The sequence below is a fragment of the Melozone crissalis genome, unplaced genomic scaffold, assembly GCF_028551555.1.
Source record: "Melozone crissalis strain CALT ecotype California unplaced genomic scaffold, PUWL_Pcris_2 ptg000023l_1, whole genome shotgun sequence".
Taxonomy (NCBI): Eukaryota; Metazoa; Chordata; class Aves; order Passeriformes; family Passerellidae; genus Melozone; species Melozone crissalis.
The window spans coordinates 20,350,665-20,367,635 of record NW_026535801.1 but is presented as its reverse complement, the minus strand read 5'-3'; the positions used below and the strand labels follow the sequence as shown (position 1 = coordinate 20,367,635).

The window sequence follows — 16,971 nt, the reverse complement described above, 5'->3', positions numbered from 1 at the left end:
ACCCCCCGTTATCGGCCCGAGGCAGCGTCACCTGCAGCTCGGCGGGCCCGATAGCGGCGCCGGCTCCCCTGGCCCTCAGCCTCCTACTCCCGTTCCAACTTTCCCCGGCAGTCAGAGCGCTTAGAAAGAAACACAACCCCGTGTTTTCCACGTGCCGTCGGTTCCACAGATCTGACCAGTCACTCGTTTCCCCAGTAAAAACTAAAGATTGGTAATGACAGAAGATTCTCTTGCAAAAAACGAGGACGCAGCTTTCTCAAGGCTTTCCCTTTGCACTGCAATTGAGGCACAGCAGTTCCGGCTGCCCTTTTCCTGAGAGCCAAGCCAGATTCTGCTGCTGCAGAGACATGAGGAGTGAATTCAGTGTACCTCATTCTCCCCTCCTGATCAGACTAACCAGCTTGCCTTACTCGTTAAGTGGCGGCAATAGGTGAAATAGTGGAATGTCAACCAGTCTGTGTGCTCAGTAGCTTCCCATTCCAAACTTCCAGCAAAAAAAACCTCAAAAAAACTCGAAAAACTTGCAAGGAACTTCCAGGAAAAAAAAAAAACAAACAAACAAATCCCCAAACCTCTTTCCATTTCAGGTAACACTCAAAAAAGACCAAAACAGAATGGAGAATTATCTCAACCAAAAAAGATGTGATTGACAATTTATGAAGCATTGTGTCAGATACAAATTCTTTCCATAGTCAGTTCTGTTCACAAGGTCTACTGTTGAAATGCTTACCAGAAATTTATATTATATAGCAAGAGCAGCAATATAACAGAAATAACACTTAAGGGGAAATAGAGTTAAGAAAATCCTGTAAAAAATGCAGACAGGGACAGAAACTTGTGGGGATAAACATGGCAGCTAGAAACTCTTAGAAGATAGTATATTGTCTGCTTTAAATTTAATACTATCATATATCTGCTTTAAATTCAATTTAAAGATATTGATGCTTAAATTTTATCTTTCTGTACTAGTAGTGCCTACACTTACTAGAACCTCAGCTGACATGAAGCAGCAGTGTCAGTGCTTGACTCCTCACTGCCTCTCATTCCTGTCTACATCCTGTCCCAAATCTGGGCCCACACAGCCCAAGCAAAAGATCAGCAAGGGATTATTCCAAAGCTGTGCCAAGGTTTATGATGTATGTTTACAGCTGGAAGGTGGTGCAGCTTGTTGGGTAACACTAACCCACTGGTAACGTTAGGGTGAGACTTTGTTTTGATGCAAACACTAATAAAGAAGATTCTTTTGTTAATTTTTTCACTGTTGAAGTTTCTCTGCTTGGCACCTGACAAAGAGCACTTTCAGACTGATTGGGATTTGGTTTTGGAAGTACAGTATAATAAGGCCTTTCTGATTTTTTGGCTTTCTGTCATTCATTCTTTCCTATAGACATGACACCTTAGAGGGACGTACTTTGGGGAGTAGCAAGGGAGGGATACCAGACCATACTGAGAACTCTTGATAAAAATGCATGCCTTCCCTTTTCTTGAATGCATTCTTTCTCCTTTGAAAAGATCATTAGTGCTTTAGCATTTAGTAAAGTATTTAAAATACAAGAATCCTTCAGCTGTTTGAAAAGAGCATACATTTGGCTGGATAGGCTGCTCATTGACTGCTATTGATATCCACCAACCACCAGCCTGATTTCCCAAGGGATCAGCAGTAACAGGACAGAGCTCTGTTTCCACCTCAGCTCTGGCATACACAGCATACTAAATCAGGTAAGCACACTTGACCTGAGTCTTGTGTCATCTTTGGGGGAACACAAACAAATTAAAAGTGTAATACTTAAAAAAAGTAAATAGTAAACAACCTCAAAACCCAGAAAAAGTAAAATACTTGAAAGTATGAAAATGTAGTATCAAAGGCATGTGAAAAAATACAATAAAATTATTATATCTGCTGTCTAAATAAATGAAGCAAAAGTATATAAATAGGACTTAATATGGCATATTTCCTCTTGCAGATTTTAATCTTTTAAACCATACTATAAACAGCCTAGCAACTATCTCTCATTGACATGCAGCATCTTCTGAGAAGAACAAAGAAGAACATTAGGATCTTATCCTTTGCCCTGTTAAGAAACATGAAATCATTATTAACCAGACTGTACCATCAGAACAGCACTGTGAATAACTCAAGCACCAGATTACAGGACCAGTTCTCCACCTGTCTGGGAAATGTTAGGAGCACGGTTTTCTGGCTTTTTTCAGTCTGGATAATTAGCAATGATAACTTAATGTTGCAGTCAAGATATCTTTCTAATGCAGTATTCAATATACAGGATACTCCTGACCATATGCCAAGACCAAAGGGCAGTATTTTCTTACTGCTTGACACCTCCTCTCTGCTCCCTCAACATTTAACCAAACCTCCATAAGTGCTTTCTTTGAGCCACATTTTCTCACACACCCCATCCCCTTGTGTTCCATTGAGCATCTTTCTGTTCCAACATCCTGCCTTTATAGTAGAGTTTAGTTTCTTTTTCCTTGGAAGATCTCTGTAAACTAAGGGTAACAGCCATGGACATCAATTCTCATGGAGTTTCACCCAACCCACAGAAGTATCAAAAAGCCCCCATGTATTAATTTAACACCCAAACATAACTACACCCACAGCTATAACAGTGCAAATAATGCATGGGAAAGGCAAGTTTTTTGTGTACAACCTCCTGGGAGGACAGGTTTATGGAGGTCATCAGCTCTTTATCACAGCTACCCTCTACCACTGGCAGCTCAGCTCTGGCAGTTGAACTGTGGATCACAGAAAACACAGTTACTGCCATTGCAAAGCCAAGCCTTCCAAAAGCCACTAAACAAACACAAAACTGAAAGCTGTCCCCAGAATTTTAATTCAAACCTCTTGAGCATTCCCTTAACATGACATAACATTGTATAATCATTAACTACTCTCCCCCTTGATTTTTGTTGTTTTTCTCTCAAATTGGATGTTTCCATCCACTTATGTGCCACCACTTATGTTTCCATCCACTTACATGCCACCAAAGTTGTCAATAGATGATAGGGGAGACAATTTCTGCTTTTTGATCTGGGCAGCAGTTTAAGCATTGAAAAGCAGCTGGAGCAACCATTACATGAGCCATCCTGTGGCTTTCATCACACTCATTTCCCTGCAACAATTACACACACACAGGCTGGGCCCACACAGGAACTGCGAGAGGTTCACTCTCAGTGACAGCAGGTTTCAGACAATGTCCCTTTCAAGTACTGGCAGCGACCACATAAAAACATTTTACAAAGGCCTACAACTGAGCCACCTTGGAAAGGTTTCCTGGGAAGTCACAAATGCATCTTTGTACTCGGTGTGAAGGCTACTTCACTGGTAAACATAGCAAGGTGTGAAGGCTACTTCACCAGTAAACTCAAGCACTTGTTGCAAAACCTGAAATTATGGGGTATCACGAAGAAAAGCATTCAAGAATTTACTGTAAGCAAGTACATTTCTCCAGTTTGTTTCTGAAAACACTAAAATTGGATTTTTAATTTTTTTCTTCTAGAGAACTAGCATGGAAGTTGTAGTCAAATCGTTAGGGTGTGGTGATAACTGAGACAACCTTGCCTTACAGTAGCAAGTGTCAGGTGAGCTTCAAAACAGCACTATTGATTAAAAATGTGGAAAATTCCCTAAATTACCTCTCAGTGGGGTATTAGAAAAATATACCTTTTCCAAGAATAGAAAAAAAGAAAGAATACAGAATACGAGAAGACAAGAAGAATGTCAGCAAATGCATCAGGATGAAATCTCTCTGGAAATTTACAGACAGCTGCACACCTTGTTTTCAACAGCATGGAAAAATCCAGGTACCAACACAGTAATTGCAGCAATGGATAGAGACATTAGCCCTTCTTAGGTAATCTCCTTATCAATCACAGGAAAAATACTTCCTCAATGCTCCTTGGCTATTGACAATGAGCCACGCATTATATGAATATTGGATTTACACCTACAGACAATGTGGCTTTGTAACTCCAGTACTGGAAAAAACACCCTTCTCATACAGCTCATTGCTTAACAAGTAAATGGATTATATAATGCACAAGGCAGGACCCGTGCTCAACCTCTGTTTTCTTAGCTGACCCCATCCAAAAATGCATGTCTAACTTTGGTTATCTAAAACTGTAGTCCAGGGTTCAGAAAGCTGGTTGGTTTGTGATGTCTGCTGTCCTACAGTTGTGCGTAGGATGTGCAGGAAGGACATGAAATGCTTATCAATACCTAGATGTGTCTGGTCACTTACACTGACTCACATGGTTACTGGCAAATAAACTATAGTGCACAATACACACATGGTTGATTAAGCAACAAGGGAAACCTGAGGAAAATTAATCTGTAAACAGGAAATAGGCCCCTGGATTGTGTCTCTGGAGGGTGGTGTCACACAAAAAGCATTTGTCCCATTAAAGAATTTCTAAAACTTCTGAGGCTTAGATAGAAAAACCCAACACCTGAGAGAAATTCTGAGTGTCCTTAAAGCAATATAACACAGAGATCAGGAGAATGCCATATGTTACTCATAAGCTTAAGCTTGTTAACACAGAAATTATGAGGGATGCATTGGGTGTTTACATTCACCTCAGTTACCTTGGAATACTTTTGTAAAAGATCTTCCTTCTTAAGAAAGCAATTTATCAGCTCATCTATAATTTCGCAGTTGTCCACCTCATTATCTGCGTTGGTTACGGGAACTTAATTGGTATTTTTCACATAGCATCTTTTGTAAGACAGTGGTATGCCCAAGCTGGTTTTGAAACTGTGTTTACTGTACTCCACTCATTCACTTCCACTTTGTTCTCTGGCTGAGACAATTCCACAGAACTGAAGGTGCAATTATAGCCTTCAAAATACTGTATCTGCCAAAAGAAAATACATGAAGCTAGTACAGACAAATTGCAGAAAGTCAAACTAAGACTTCAGCAATAATTATGTATGTTCAGGTGTGTTGAAATAGACTGCTCTAGAAATTAAGCCCAGTAAATATTGTGCATGGTGAAATTCACCTCTCTAAAGCAAAAAATAAAGAAAAGTTCAAGTTAAATTATATGGAATTAAATAAAGTTCAGAATAACCCTATGTGATTTTAACACTACAAGTTTTTTTTTCTGAAACTGCTTCAGGGAAGACAAAACAAAGTAGAAGAGACCTCCTAAACATACAAATTCCATCCTTAATGCTAGGGCATCAACATTTTACCTGGCTCAGCAAGAAGGTAAGTGTGCTAAACTCAAAAATTAGTTACATAGTTAACCAGACTAACTGGGGAAAAATATGCAAAAGTCAAAGAAAAAAAATTACTATTTCAACTTAGAGATTACAAATGCTTTAGTTGAAAAATCATTATCAAGTTTTTTCCATTTGCCTCATATTACGGTTAGAGCTGTGTCTAATGTATGTAGACACTTAAAATATTAAGTACTTTTATAATATTTATATGATAGTATTTTCAAATACTAACAGAAAAACAGTATGGGGTGAAATTATTAAGAACAGAGCATAAGAGTTACAGCTCTTCCTCAACCTAAGAAAACCTTTTCACCCATTTTGGCATAGGCAGCTTATTACTTACATGTTCTCAGTACTCTGAGTGCTCAGTCACTGGAAGATCACTCAAATTTGGCCTGAATCCTCAAAACCACCACCAAAAAACCAAACAAAACCAGGAGAGCTATTAGTGCTACACACAAGCTTCCTTAGCAGACGCTGCTAAGGAAAACCATTAAACCATTTTGCTCAGGAAAACCATTTAAAAGCAAGCTGCAGTGCTGAAATAAGCTGCTTCTGGTGTGTGACCTGCTGCAGCTGTTGCTTATTCAGCAAGAAACTGATTAGTAAAGAAATCCCACCCCCCTAAAAAACCCCAGCAAACCAACCCAAACAACCCACAAAACCTATTTTGGTATCACAAATTAAAAGCTTTGGAAATATTTTCAGAATATGACCCACATCTCCATAAAGTCTCTCCATATACTAAGTTTCCATTTGTGGTCACATCACTGTTTTGCAAGCCCCTATTTATTACTTACACAAATACAGCTTAAATGTTGTCCATCAAATGTATAAATTGAAATGCGTTGCCTCTTGTGATAGAAATCCAATAGTTTTTTGTTTATTTATTCCATATTCATTTCACCACTACTAAATCTTTCCTGCTACTTGTTTCACAGAACTGTATTAACAAGCCCTCTTCTTCCTGAATTGTCCAGCAGAAAGCTATTATACCTTCTCCTCATTATATTCAGCAGTTTGTCACTACATTTAAATTAATGGCCAACAACAATACAAAGAACTTCTTTTCTTAACTATTTGAGTAAGAACTGATTTTAAGACTGCAATATTGACAGAGTAGCTTCCTTAGAGCTCTCAGTTACTTCCACTCAGCAGTTCAATTTAAAAAGATATTTTGTTTTAATTCTTAGCTCCTTCTCCAACTACAGTTAAATAAACAAACAGACAAAATAAGTTTAAAAATATTTCTTAAAAAAGCTAAAGACTTGGATTTTTTTAGGTCTAATAGCGTGCTGCCTTCTGTTGAAGTGCAGTGGAGTAGTGAGGTGTATTACTCTGTTGCATCATTTTAATGCCAGTACAGGAATGTGACTTGCCTAAGAACTGTGTGACTGCGTGAAGAGTCGGCCGGATGCACCTGCAGTGAAACCGCGGTGGTGAAACAGCGCGTAGCGTTCCTGAAGCGCTGCAATGCGCGCGGCCTCGCGGAGCGCGCTGGGCCGAAGGGACCCGAGGTACGGCGCAGTTCCACGCCACGGGCAGCAGGGGCAGCGGTGGGTGGCCGGGCTCGGGGAGCAGGGCAGGCGAGGGGCGGCTGGCCACGCCGTGGAGCGGCGCTGAACGCTCCCGCTGCCGGGCCCGGGCCCGCCGGACGGGCGGGAGGCACCGCGCGGGCACGGCGACACCGTGCGGCCACCGCGGCACCGCAACCGCGGCACAGAGAGAACGGCCGGGCTGCGGCTGCATCCCCCTGTGCCCGCCTGCCTGGCTGAAAACACACACACACACAAGGCGTCTCATTTTCTGATGCACGCTTGGACGTGGACTAGACATGCTTCCAGTCAAAAAATATATTTTCAATTCCTGCCCTTGCTCAGAAGTGGCCATATGTAAGAGAGAGGGAGGAATGAAGGTTCTGGCACATACGGTGATTCTCTTAAAGCACACAGCAGGGTATTGTTTCTAAATCAGCAATAAACTGGAGCAAACACACCAGCCCCCCAGCTGACTGGCACTTGGATGAAAGCACAGCAGCAGTCCTGCAGGCACAGCTCAGGAGATGAAAGTATCTATTAAGAGGAAAGGATCATGTATCTGTCTGATTTCAAACAAAGGCTCTCAGGTTTCATAAGGCACCCAAGATCCTGGCCAAATAGCAGAAGTGAAAGTTTCTGTTTTAAGTAAGGAGGGGGAAAAAACTTCAACAGAAGGATTTCAGCAGTTTGCAGTGAGGGCTGGTTTTGAGACAGCACAGAAAGTACCGATGGGCTCTGCAGTCCCTGACAAACAGCACAATGATGTTATCTACAGGTACACTAGTTCCAGTATCAAAATACCTTGACAGGCTGGGCTTTCAGCCTGGACTTTCACCCACAGCCTTTACCTTGCTCTCTTCAAAGTGCTCTGATTGTTTCAGCTGCCTTTGGCTCTCATGGCTTGGTAGTGCTCAGCCTTCAGATGCAGGGGCTCTGCTGCTCCACAGGGCACACGAGGGCTCACCAGTAACTCTGAATTTACTAAAATTTCTGCTAGAAAGGAGAAGGACAGGAATGACTCATTTTCACATCCCTGTATACATGAATGCTTCCTTCAAGTTGGGTTACATCCAACACCCACTGCTTAAACAGCCATCTTTGCATCCATACAAAAACATTTTCAGAAGGGAACTGGTTACAGGCCTTATTGTGTACAGTGTTCACACCGGGTTGGAGACAAAATTTTTTTGCACATAGGGCACATGCAAAAGGTAGCCAAAGTGGTCCCCTTTGAGAAGGGCATAGCACAGTAACAGAGCCCTGCCCTAACTACAGGGAGAGATCACCTGTTCCTGTTTTGCAGAGAGAAAGGATGGACAGCAACCAACAGCCCTCTCTGTCCACCTTTAATTTAGAGGTGTTTAGGCAGAGGCATCTCCTGTATTCCAGCAAAAAAAGAAAAAGAAAATAAATAACAAGAAGAATCCCATTTTGAAAATGAGAAATTATCTATGTAGCCTAAATCTCAGCATTCTTGAAAAAAAAGCTTTTTTATCTGCAGGAAAAAGAAGAGTGGTAATAACAAAGAAGAAACATGATGGGAATGATAAGAGCCTTATTGCAGCATCATATAGGCAGCTTTCATGATAGATTGCTATTTTATATTTTGAATGTAGCTTTTGCTGAAGTCATGCATCATAAGCCACAAATATGTTTTAGGATTAAAGAAGAGATTATCTGATATTGTTCTTCAGTAGACAGATAGATATTGGACACAAGGTAATGTTAGCAGCAACCACCCTATTTATTCTCTATGTTTAATCAAAATATTTTTGTGCCAGTCATCCTTTCCTCAGGATTGTTTCTGTACCTGGACTGCTGTTGAAATCTTTAGATAGGTTAAGAGCTCGACTGCCAATCGATCTATTTCATTAGTTAACCCAAATACTATATTAAATGTTTTACAGAGATATATGGGCCAATATTTAGTTCTGACATCAGTAATTTGCTGGGACTAAGTTACTATGTTCAGTGTAAAATGGAGTCAGACTGGGTGAGAGGGCAGAGGGGAGCAGCCTGTGCACAGGAGGCAGGAAGGTCACTGGAAACTGCTGAACCACGATCAAAGGAGTTGCATATTTATGTATGTGCTGTGTGCAACACAGGAGCCTTCCTGCAACTGCAGGGAGCAGTCAGAACTGTTTTACAGGGTAGCCCATGGGTTTCTTTTAAATCAACAGCATTTTTTGAGTTAAATGAAGGAAGGACTATGTTGTGGTTATGACAAGGTCACAGAGTGCTCAGCTCAGTTCCCTCTTTCTGAAGCCAAGCAAGTGGTTTGATTTCTTGAAAACTAGAAAAAACCACGATTTCTTTGGTAAAACATGCCACAGACAGTCCTTCAGCTGATGGCCAGATTCATACCTCTGTGTTCTCAATCAAGGCTACTGCCACTGACATCTGCAAAGGTCTCACAGCCTGCTGAGCCAGCTCCTTAACAGCTCATCAGCTTCCCCCCACTCTCCACCATGGTTTCTCTGTTTCCATAGCCCAGGCATCAGGATTGCAGGGTCTGCAGGCTACACAAGGGTTGATGGTCCTCTAAGAAAGTGCTCTTTGTCTCAGTCAGTCTGTAAAATGAAGGTATCAACAAGCAGTCCCCAGAGATGTCAAAGGATCTGCAACTTGCATGAGAGTAAACCTGATGTTTAACTCTTTGCAAGACAAATGAATTATAGTACAGAGCTTTTTAGCTTTCTAAATGACCTTTCTAACTTCTGAGAAGAAGCTGGAAGTGCAGCTTGAATTTGAACCTCCTGTGGACTTTGATAAAAGGGTTTTTCTTTGATGAACCTAGTCCAAATTATCTGAATAGCTTAATGTGTATGATAAAGAACAGGGTTCCAAAGTCAAAAGGAGGGTTTGTTTCCTATTCTCTGGCAGCTTTCTGTCTTGTGAGTGGAGACACAATAAAAAAAAATCTACACTTACCTACAGTGATTTTCCATGTCATCTTCCCCTGGCAAGTGCCTAGCTTGCCCTGCCAAGAGCCAATGGCCACAGCTCACCCAACAGCCACGTACAAGTACAGCATCACAAACCACTGGTTTTCAATCATTCTTTATCCTAAAGTAAACTCATTATTTCTCCTTATCTGCAGGTGTCCTTCACTGTATGTAGGACCAAAGTCCTCTGAGAATTACGCTGTGCTGCTGTCCCATGGCAGACAGGAGGAGGGGAACAGCTCACCCCAGCTCCTGCCAGGCTCACTGCTATGCTCCTGCTAAAGCCAAGTGCTTTTGTCAAAGAAGTAACTATGTTTGTCCTCAATGTAACAATCTGCACCAACAATTAAATAAAAGTAAAATTTATTTGGTATAGGACAGAAAAATAACAAAATCACTTACAAAATAAAGGTTAAGCAAAAAAATTCACAGAACCAGATTATTTTATAAAAAACTCAAACTTTACGCATCTGATAGAAATGTTACTTTTTGCTCAGCCTGTTTTATGTTTTATATTGCCCTCTTGTGTGGCTTTGGAAGTCCAAACTTAGATGTCTTCCTCTGCATGCATTAGTTTACACTCAGGAATATTTACCACAGACAAACTGTATTTCAAAATGGCAACATACATAAAAGGTTATTCCCTTAAGACATGCTGTTTCCATTTTTGCTTTTTACATCTGCATACCTACCTGCTGCATACTCACTGAGACCATACACACATGCCCTGCTTCTGCCCGAGTTATTCCAATACTCCCCTCATTGCCAATGCTCCAGTTAGATTTTAACTGAATGGTCCAAACACATCCATCTTACAAGCTACAAGATCCCTGTTTTCTTCCAGTGTACATGAAGAACCATTCCATGAATTTGCCCTTAAAGTGCTCCTGGATATCTCAGGTGAGAGATTCTCCTTATTCTGCCGAATACCGTTTGAAAGATGAAGGCTCACACAATCTGTGTCCCGTGGAGTCAATGTACCGCTGTGTCAGGTCCTTGCACCCAGCTGTGAGGCAAAGGTGTTCACACCACTGCCACGTGGAACTCCCAAGGGCACATTTTATACCCTATTTTTTACTCTAGTACTGGTAACAACATTCAGTTGCTTTTATTTCCTTGAGCAATCTTCTCTTTTCCAGTGTCCTGTGGCCAAGGGGCCCTCTCTAGGTCTCTCAACATTTGACATTCTGCTTAAAATAATCTGCTTGATCACTCAACTCCATTCTTCATCTCCAAGGCAAAAAAGTACTGTTCCTATTCCCATACTTCTGTACAGAAGATTGCTGTGTTACAAGACATGTGATGCATGATAGCAGTTTAGCTCCTTTATCCCCTGCTCCAAGACAGATCTACAAGTGTCATGCAAACAGCTGATGCTGCAAGGAGAAACTACTGCCCAGTTTTTCAACTGACAATATAAGGAACTTCTTTCACAGTGCTGTCTTGCAGAAAAGAAAAAATAAACCTTATGATTCTTTTAGTGTTGGGAAATGCTGGATTTTAAACAAGAACTTTGCCATGTTATTTATTTCATTTTTAGAAATAGACACTTCCTGAATCACAAGCTGAGTTTCCTTTAACAACTCTGAACATTCATCACTGTGACCTCTTCTCCCAGTGGCTGGTGCAGAAAGTCCTAACAAAAATAACACATGCTTTTCTTCCAAAAATATAGAGCAGAAATTATTTTTACATGGTACAAAAGTTATTCTCATTTTATTTATGGAGTTGAATGAAGCAAAAACAAACATCTGTGGCTGTTGTCACACAGTGCAAGCCTCAGTGGTAACGTAAGACAGGTTAAGGTGTGAGGGTTTATAATACAATGCCATTGAAACAAACCCAGCAAATCTTAGATGCAAGCAGTGAATCCAATTTACTTCTGGAACCTCTGCAACCACACTGACTGAAGTCGGCTGGGCTGCGTGGACAGCAGCATCAGACACTGGTTTTGGGACAGGTCTGAATTTTGAGAGCAATACCAAACAAACAACTGATTGTGAAGCCACCCAGTGCCCACATACACCTCACCTGCACACTGTTCCAGTGGCCTCTCCACACACTGAGCTCCACCTGGAGTTGGCAGATTGAGCACAAAACCACAGCAGGGCTTGGCTCAAACACTGTAAAATGCTACTGTCGGCACTGTGTACTTAGGACCTGGAAGAGCAATGTCTATTAATTCTTCTACTGAGACACAGAAAAATTGACTAAAAAATTCATAAGGCACCATTGATTCAACCTGTTTTGTATTATTCTTTTTTAACACTTCATAGTGAAATAAATACTTTAATACTGATCATATTGTAAATAGCTACTGCTACATGAAGCAATATATTGAATGATAAAATGCTGCGTTGTTCTGGAATATATCTAGGGACTTTTACAGCAAAACATATAAGTGGAAATGCTGTTGTTATGTGAAAAAAAATGCTCCTTTCTGCAGTATTAAACTATTTTACATGTACGCCAAACATCTATTCTGAAGAGTTTTCTAGAGTAAAAAATAATTTCTAAAACCTAAGCAGCTCAGGATTCTTGGCTTGTTAACCTAGGGCCTTTTACATAGCACATTTTTAAAGTGAAACTGAAGCTGGTTTTCCAAGTCTTTGGTAGTGGTCCAGATTTCTGGTCAAAAAACCTTGCTGAAATGATCAAATACAGGATATTTTGAATTATATAGAGTATTGGAAGAACATTGGGCAGCATTTTCATTGACTTACCAAAGTAAAACAGTTATGTTGGAAGCAGGTAAGTTATAAAAAAATATCATTTCTGGAGGGCTGGGGTTTTTTTGGCTACATAGCTATTTGGATATTAACAAAGATTTGGCAAGTCAAGGTACTGAAAATACTGTATTCTTAAATTTAAACTATTGTTCCTTAGAAAAGTATTAAGTGCTTCTGTTTTAAAATATGAATACAATAATTTATCCTTTAAGTTATTAGCCTAAAAATCTTATTTGGAATTCTATTCACAAAATAATATCCCAAAGAGACAGGCACTTGAAGTGACATCCATAAAATACATATACAAATTCAGCACTGTGCCAGGTTTGATCCCAACGTGCACCTGTCACACGGAGGTCCCACCAGTATCTGTTAAAGGAACTCTTACAGCCACGACCCTGCAACTGGATGCAGCTACATCCCTGCGCCTGCGCATTTCATTGCAGGTTCACGACCACTAACAGTAACTACAAATAGGTCACTAGATACAAAAATGTAAAAAACAAGTACATAATCAATGCTGTCACAGCTAATAAGATTTTGTAAACAAACACTGAAAAGACCAAATTAAATTTGACCTGGCCAAATCCAACTCTAGTCTCATCTCCTTCAATGTGATTGCCAGGCAGAAAGCGGATCTGCCTCTCCCTGCTCACAGACAGAGCAAAAAGCCCTATTTACAGACCTTTCAGCAGGGTCCAGACTCTCTTTGGCTAAATTCCCTAGATTTTCAAGGACTGACCTCATTCTAGCCACAGAGTGTACTTAGGATATCTCCCATGCTAGAGAAACATTTTCTTAACCTACATGACTAGTTTCTATGTTTTATTTTGGGTTTTTTTGAGCAACACCCTGTGAAGCACAGCTGCTGACACAGGCTTGGTAGGGATCCCAAGGAAAACACTGAAGAAACATACTGCTGATGAGACTGAGAGGATATTTTTCAGAGGTCCAATTAAGAGCTATCATTGACCAATATTTCAAACCCAGAATTATCATCTTCCTCTAATTTCCAAAGGCATTTTATACACACTTAGACTCACTTGTAAAATTCACTCATACAATGAGCTCTTTTCTCATAAACAAAATTCAAAAGCCATTAAACATATTAACCACTTGCCACAATGTTAGAATACTTTACTCTTTTATCATAAGCCTTGCAGCTCTCTGTAGAGATTCCTTTCAGCAAAGTTTGAAAGGACAAGCTTCATAGCCAAATCTTTCTATTTCTCTTTAACCAATGCAGACAGCAAATTTGGGATGCTCCCACTTGAATGTACAACCCCCAAACCCCTCTCACAACATCAAAGGGCTTTCACTGAGGAACATTTTTGACCTTGGCCGCTCTCCCATAATGGAAATCAAACACAAGCTCTCTGAGACTCGTGACCTAAGTGCCAAGAAGCTTTTTAAGTCAAACCCCATCGTTTAGTTGTACCAAAGAAACAACTGGGAAGCAGTCTGTGGAGCACTGGCACCAGTGATGCCTTACAGGAGGAGCCTGTAGCTACAATAATTGCTGTGTTTGCACTCAGACTACCTTCTGAGGACTCCTCACGTGCACTATCAGGCAGAGGGCGTTACAGCAATCCAAGGCACGGATGACATGACGTGGGTTGGTCCACATAAGAGTAGGACAGAATTAGGTCACAGAACACATAACACTATTAAAAAATAGGAAAGAGGGTTAAAAAAATATATTTTTATGCTGATGAATTCTTCACTTGTGCTTTTCTTTGGAAGATTCTCTGAAGATAAAAACAAGGCCAGGGACACTCCATCCTTGAGGCAGGATGTGTTGTGCATTGTTTAAGATTTGCTTGACTAAACTGAAGTAAAAAAGTTAAAGATGAACTCTTTGTCACCATGTAGTAGGTCTATGGCTTGCAGAAGCAGATAGGCTGAGTTAGGCATGCAAAGAAGGATCCAGGGGACTCTTGGCTACACTTTTTACCCAGCAACTGTTTTTTTAAGCATCAAATACTTTATCATTAAAATAATACAGCTACTGTACCCAAAGTGAATGAAACAACTTTGTTCAAGCTCTATCAAATTCAAAGCCAGACTTCCCACGGAGCTCTCCAGGGGACAGGGTTGGACATGGTAAGCATGATGCACCTACGTTCTGTAGGGTCCACAAAATGCCTGCAGTTTAAGCGAATAAAAGTCAGAGCTTTGCGCGACTATAGTCCATAAGCCACATCTATTACTTCTGTAATAGACTGAAGTTTGTTCCAGCTGACAAGCCAAAAGTGGAAATCAATCAGGAGAGACAACTTTCCAGTCATGTGGACAGGAGAGCTGACTTGAAGGACACTTGAGAGCAGATGTCACCCAAAGATGGGCCAGAACCCATTTCACCTTGGGATAGGCGGGAGTGGGGGGGCACCTCTTTCTTTTCGGACAGAACCACCTAAAAGAGAAAGAAGGGTTTTTGGTGTTACTCCTCCTGGAATACTCCTTCTTTTGAAGGGGGAGTTTACATCCAAGGAATTAATTCAGTAACTGGTGAAGATCTACTAATTTTCATGTCTGGCCATTAAAAAAAAACAAAACCAGCAAATCTTTGTAGAGTTCCTGGTTAATTTATTAAACATCAGAACTTTGAACACTGTAAAATAACGTTTTTAACTAATGCTATCCCTAATGCCTGGAAAGCATATGTATTTTGGTCCATTTTCCCATTCCTAAAACAGACTGCTGGTTCCTGTTAGCCTTACTAATTTATGTGAACACACAACTTCTCAGTGCTACTTGCCATACATGCAAATCTCAACAAACTGGCAAGTTCTAAACACATTAAAATTTCAAAGCTCTTAATGATTTTCCCTATACAAAAATCTTCACATCAAACTCACAAATGAAAACACAAAAAAATGGACATGTTACTTTGCCTTCCTTTGTGGACTAATACAAATGGGATGAAAGCTAACAGGGCAAAGTGAACAGACAGAGACTAACAGGAATCTCTGCCTCAAACCAAAACTTCATCATCTGGAAACAGGAGAGAAGCATCTGCATATACAGATGATTACATGATAACTGTGAGCCACCAATGTCACTGGTTGTAAAAGAAGCAATTGATCCTTGGGTGTATCAGGCAAAATACCACAAAAAAAAGATAGGAAACCTTCATGCTGCTGTAGAAGGAATGTTTGAAACCTGAGCTGGAAAAGCATGTAACACAGATTGGAAAAGACAAAAACAAACCTAAGTGTATACCTAAGCAGCTCTGCTAATCAGAGAACATGGCTTGGAAGCAGAGTGTAGTACATCCATATTTATTCAGCCCAGCAAAACAAAAACTGAGAGGAGGATATGACTGTTGTCTTAAAAAACATGAAGAGTTTAACACACAAGGAGAGAGGAAAACTAAACTCAAGGATGATGCTAGCACAAAAATAAATGAGTTGTGCATGAATTTAGATGAGAAATGAAGAGAAAGTTCTGAGGGATTTTGTGGTTCTGCCTGCCTAGAGCAGAAGGGCTGACTATAATGGCAGAGTTGGTCACTTACAGTACATGTTTCAACTTAAAAAACAAACAATTCCCCACTCAAAAAGTTTTAGAGGGCTTGTACTTGCTTTTAGCTTTTCCTGTGTGGTGAGGAAGGATGACCAGACTGTTAGCCTGAGAACTCTGGAAACCTGAGCATCCAGATTCTTCTCCATGCACTTGATTTTAGGACAATACACTGAAATTCCAACTTACCTCTACTGTCATTTCTTGCTAGTTTACTGGGATAACTTCTGTTCATGGGTACATATGGCTCTGGAGGTGGCAAATCAGATATCGGATGAAAAGAAAATCTGCTTTCCCATTCATCTGAAAAAAATCCCATGCAATTTACTCATTAGTTTTCTGATATAGCTTAGGAAAGTCAATTGACACTGACATCATGTTTAATGCATGTTTTAAATTGCAAAATGCTTACACAGCTGCATACTGAACCAGCATTCTCTTAGGAAGTCAGGGAAGATGATGCTTTAGGTTAATTTGGGAATGAAAATTTCTATCAAGCCGATCATTTTGCCAGTTTAATGCAAAATTACAGATCAGGAAAACAGCCACAATTCCACTAAAAATAAGTCTTACTCTCCCTTCCATGTATAACAGATCTGCTTTTTTAACACACACACATATGTGCTACCAGAACTGCCTTGTTTCACCTACTTCAAAACAGTATTTTGCTCCTGGTATAGAATTTACCAATATTCAAGTGTCATTGATATACCAAGCTCAAAAGCATACTCCTATAAGTACTGTTTCTTCTCTCTTAATATTTATACTGGAAGAAGAAAAATACCCATTATGCTAAAATTTATGACAGAGAATCCTGTATATAACTAGTGTCAAAAATGGAAAAATGTATAAATGTATCACTTGAAGCTATATCTCTTTAGACTACAGGGGCCCTTTTGCTGTACTTACTGAGTCTATAGAATTCTAAATAAAGAAAGCATACCAGTTTCTTCATTGAAATAATAGGAAATGTTCCAAGAGCCCTGTTCTGCACCAGA

At 40.3% G+C, this 16,971-nt stretch overlaps 1 protein-coding gene across 1 annotated transcript in view; it reads right to left on the bottom strand.

Moving 5' to 3' along the window:
• Positions 1-10,128: 10,128 nt before the first annotated feature.
• Positions 10,129-16,971, bottom strand: part of WIPF1 (WAS/WASL interacting protein family member 1) — a 54,837-nt gene continuing 47,994 nt past the window's right edge. The window contains exons 8-9 of the mRNA XM_054278294.1: positions 16,163-16,276; positions 10,129-14,864 (exon numbers count right to left, since the gene is read on the bottom strand). Coding sequence (XP_054134269.1) covers positions 14,809-14,864; positions 16,163-16,276 — 170 coding nt within the window. The 3' untranslated portion in view covers positions 10,129-14,808. The remainder of the gene's footprint in view (positions 14,865-16,162; positions 16,277-16,971) is intronic.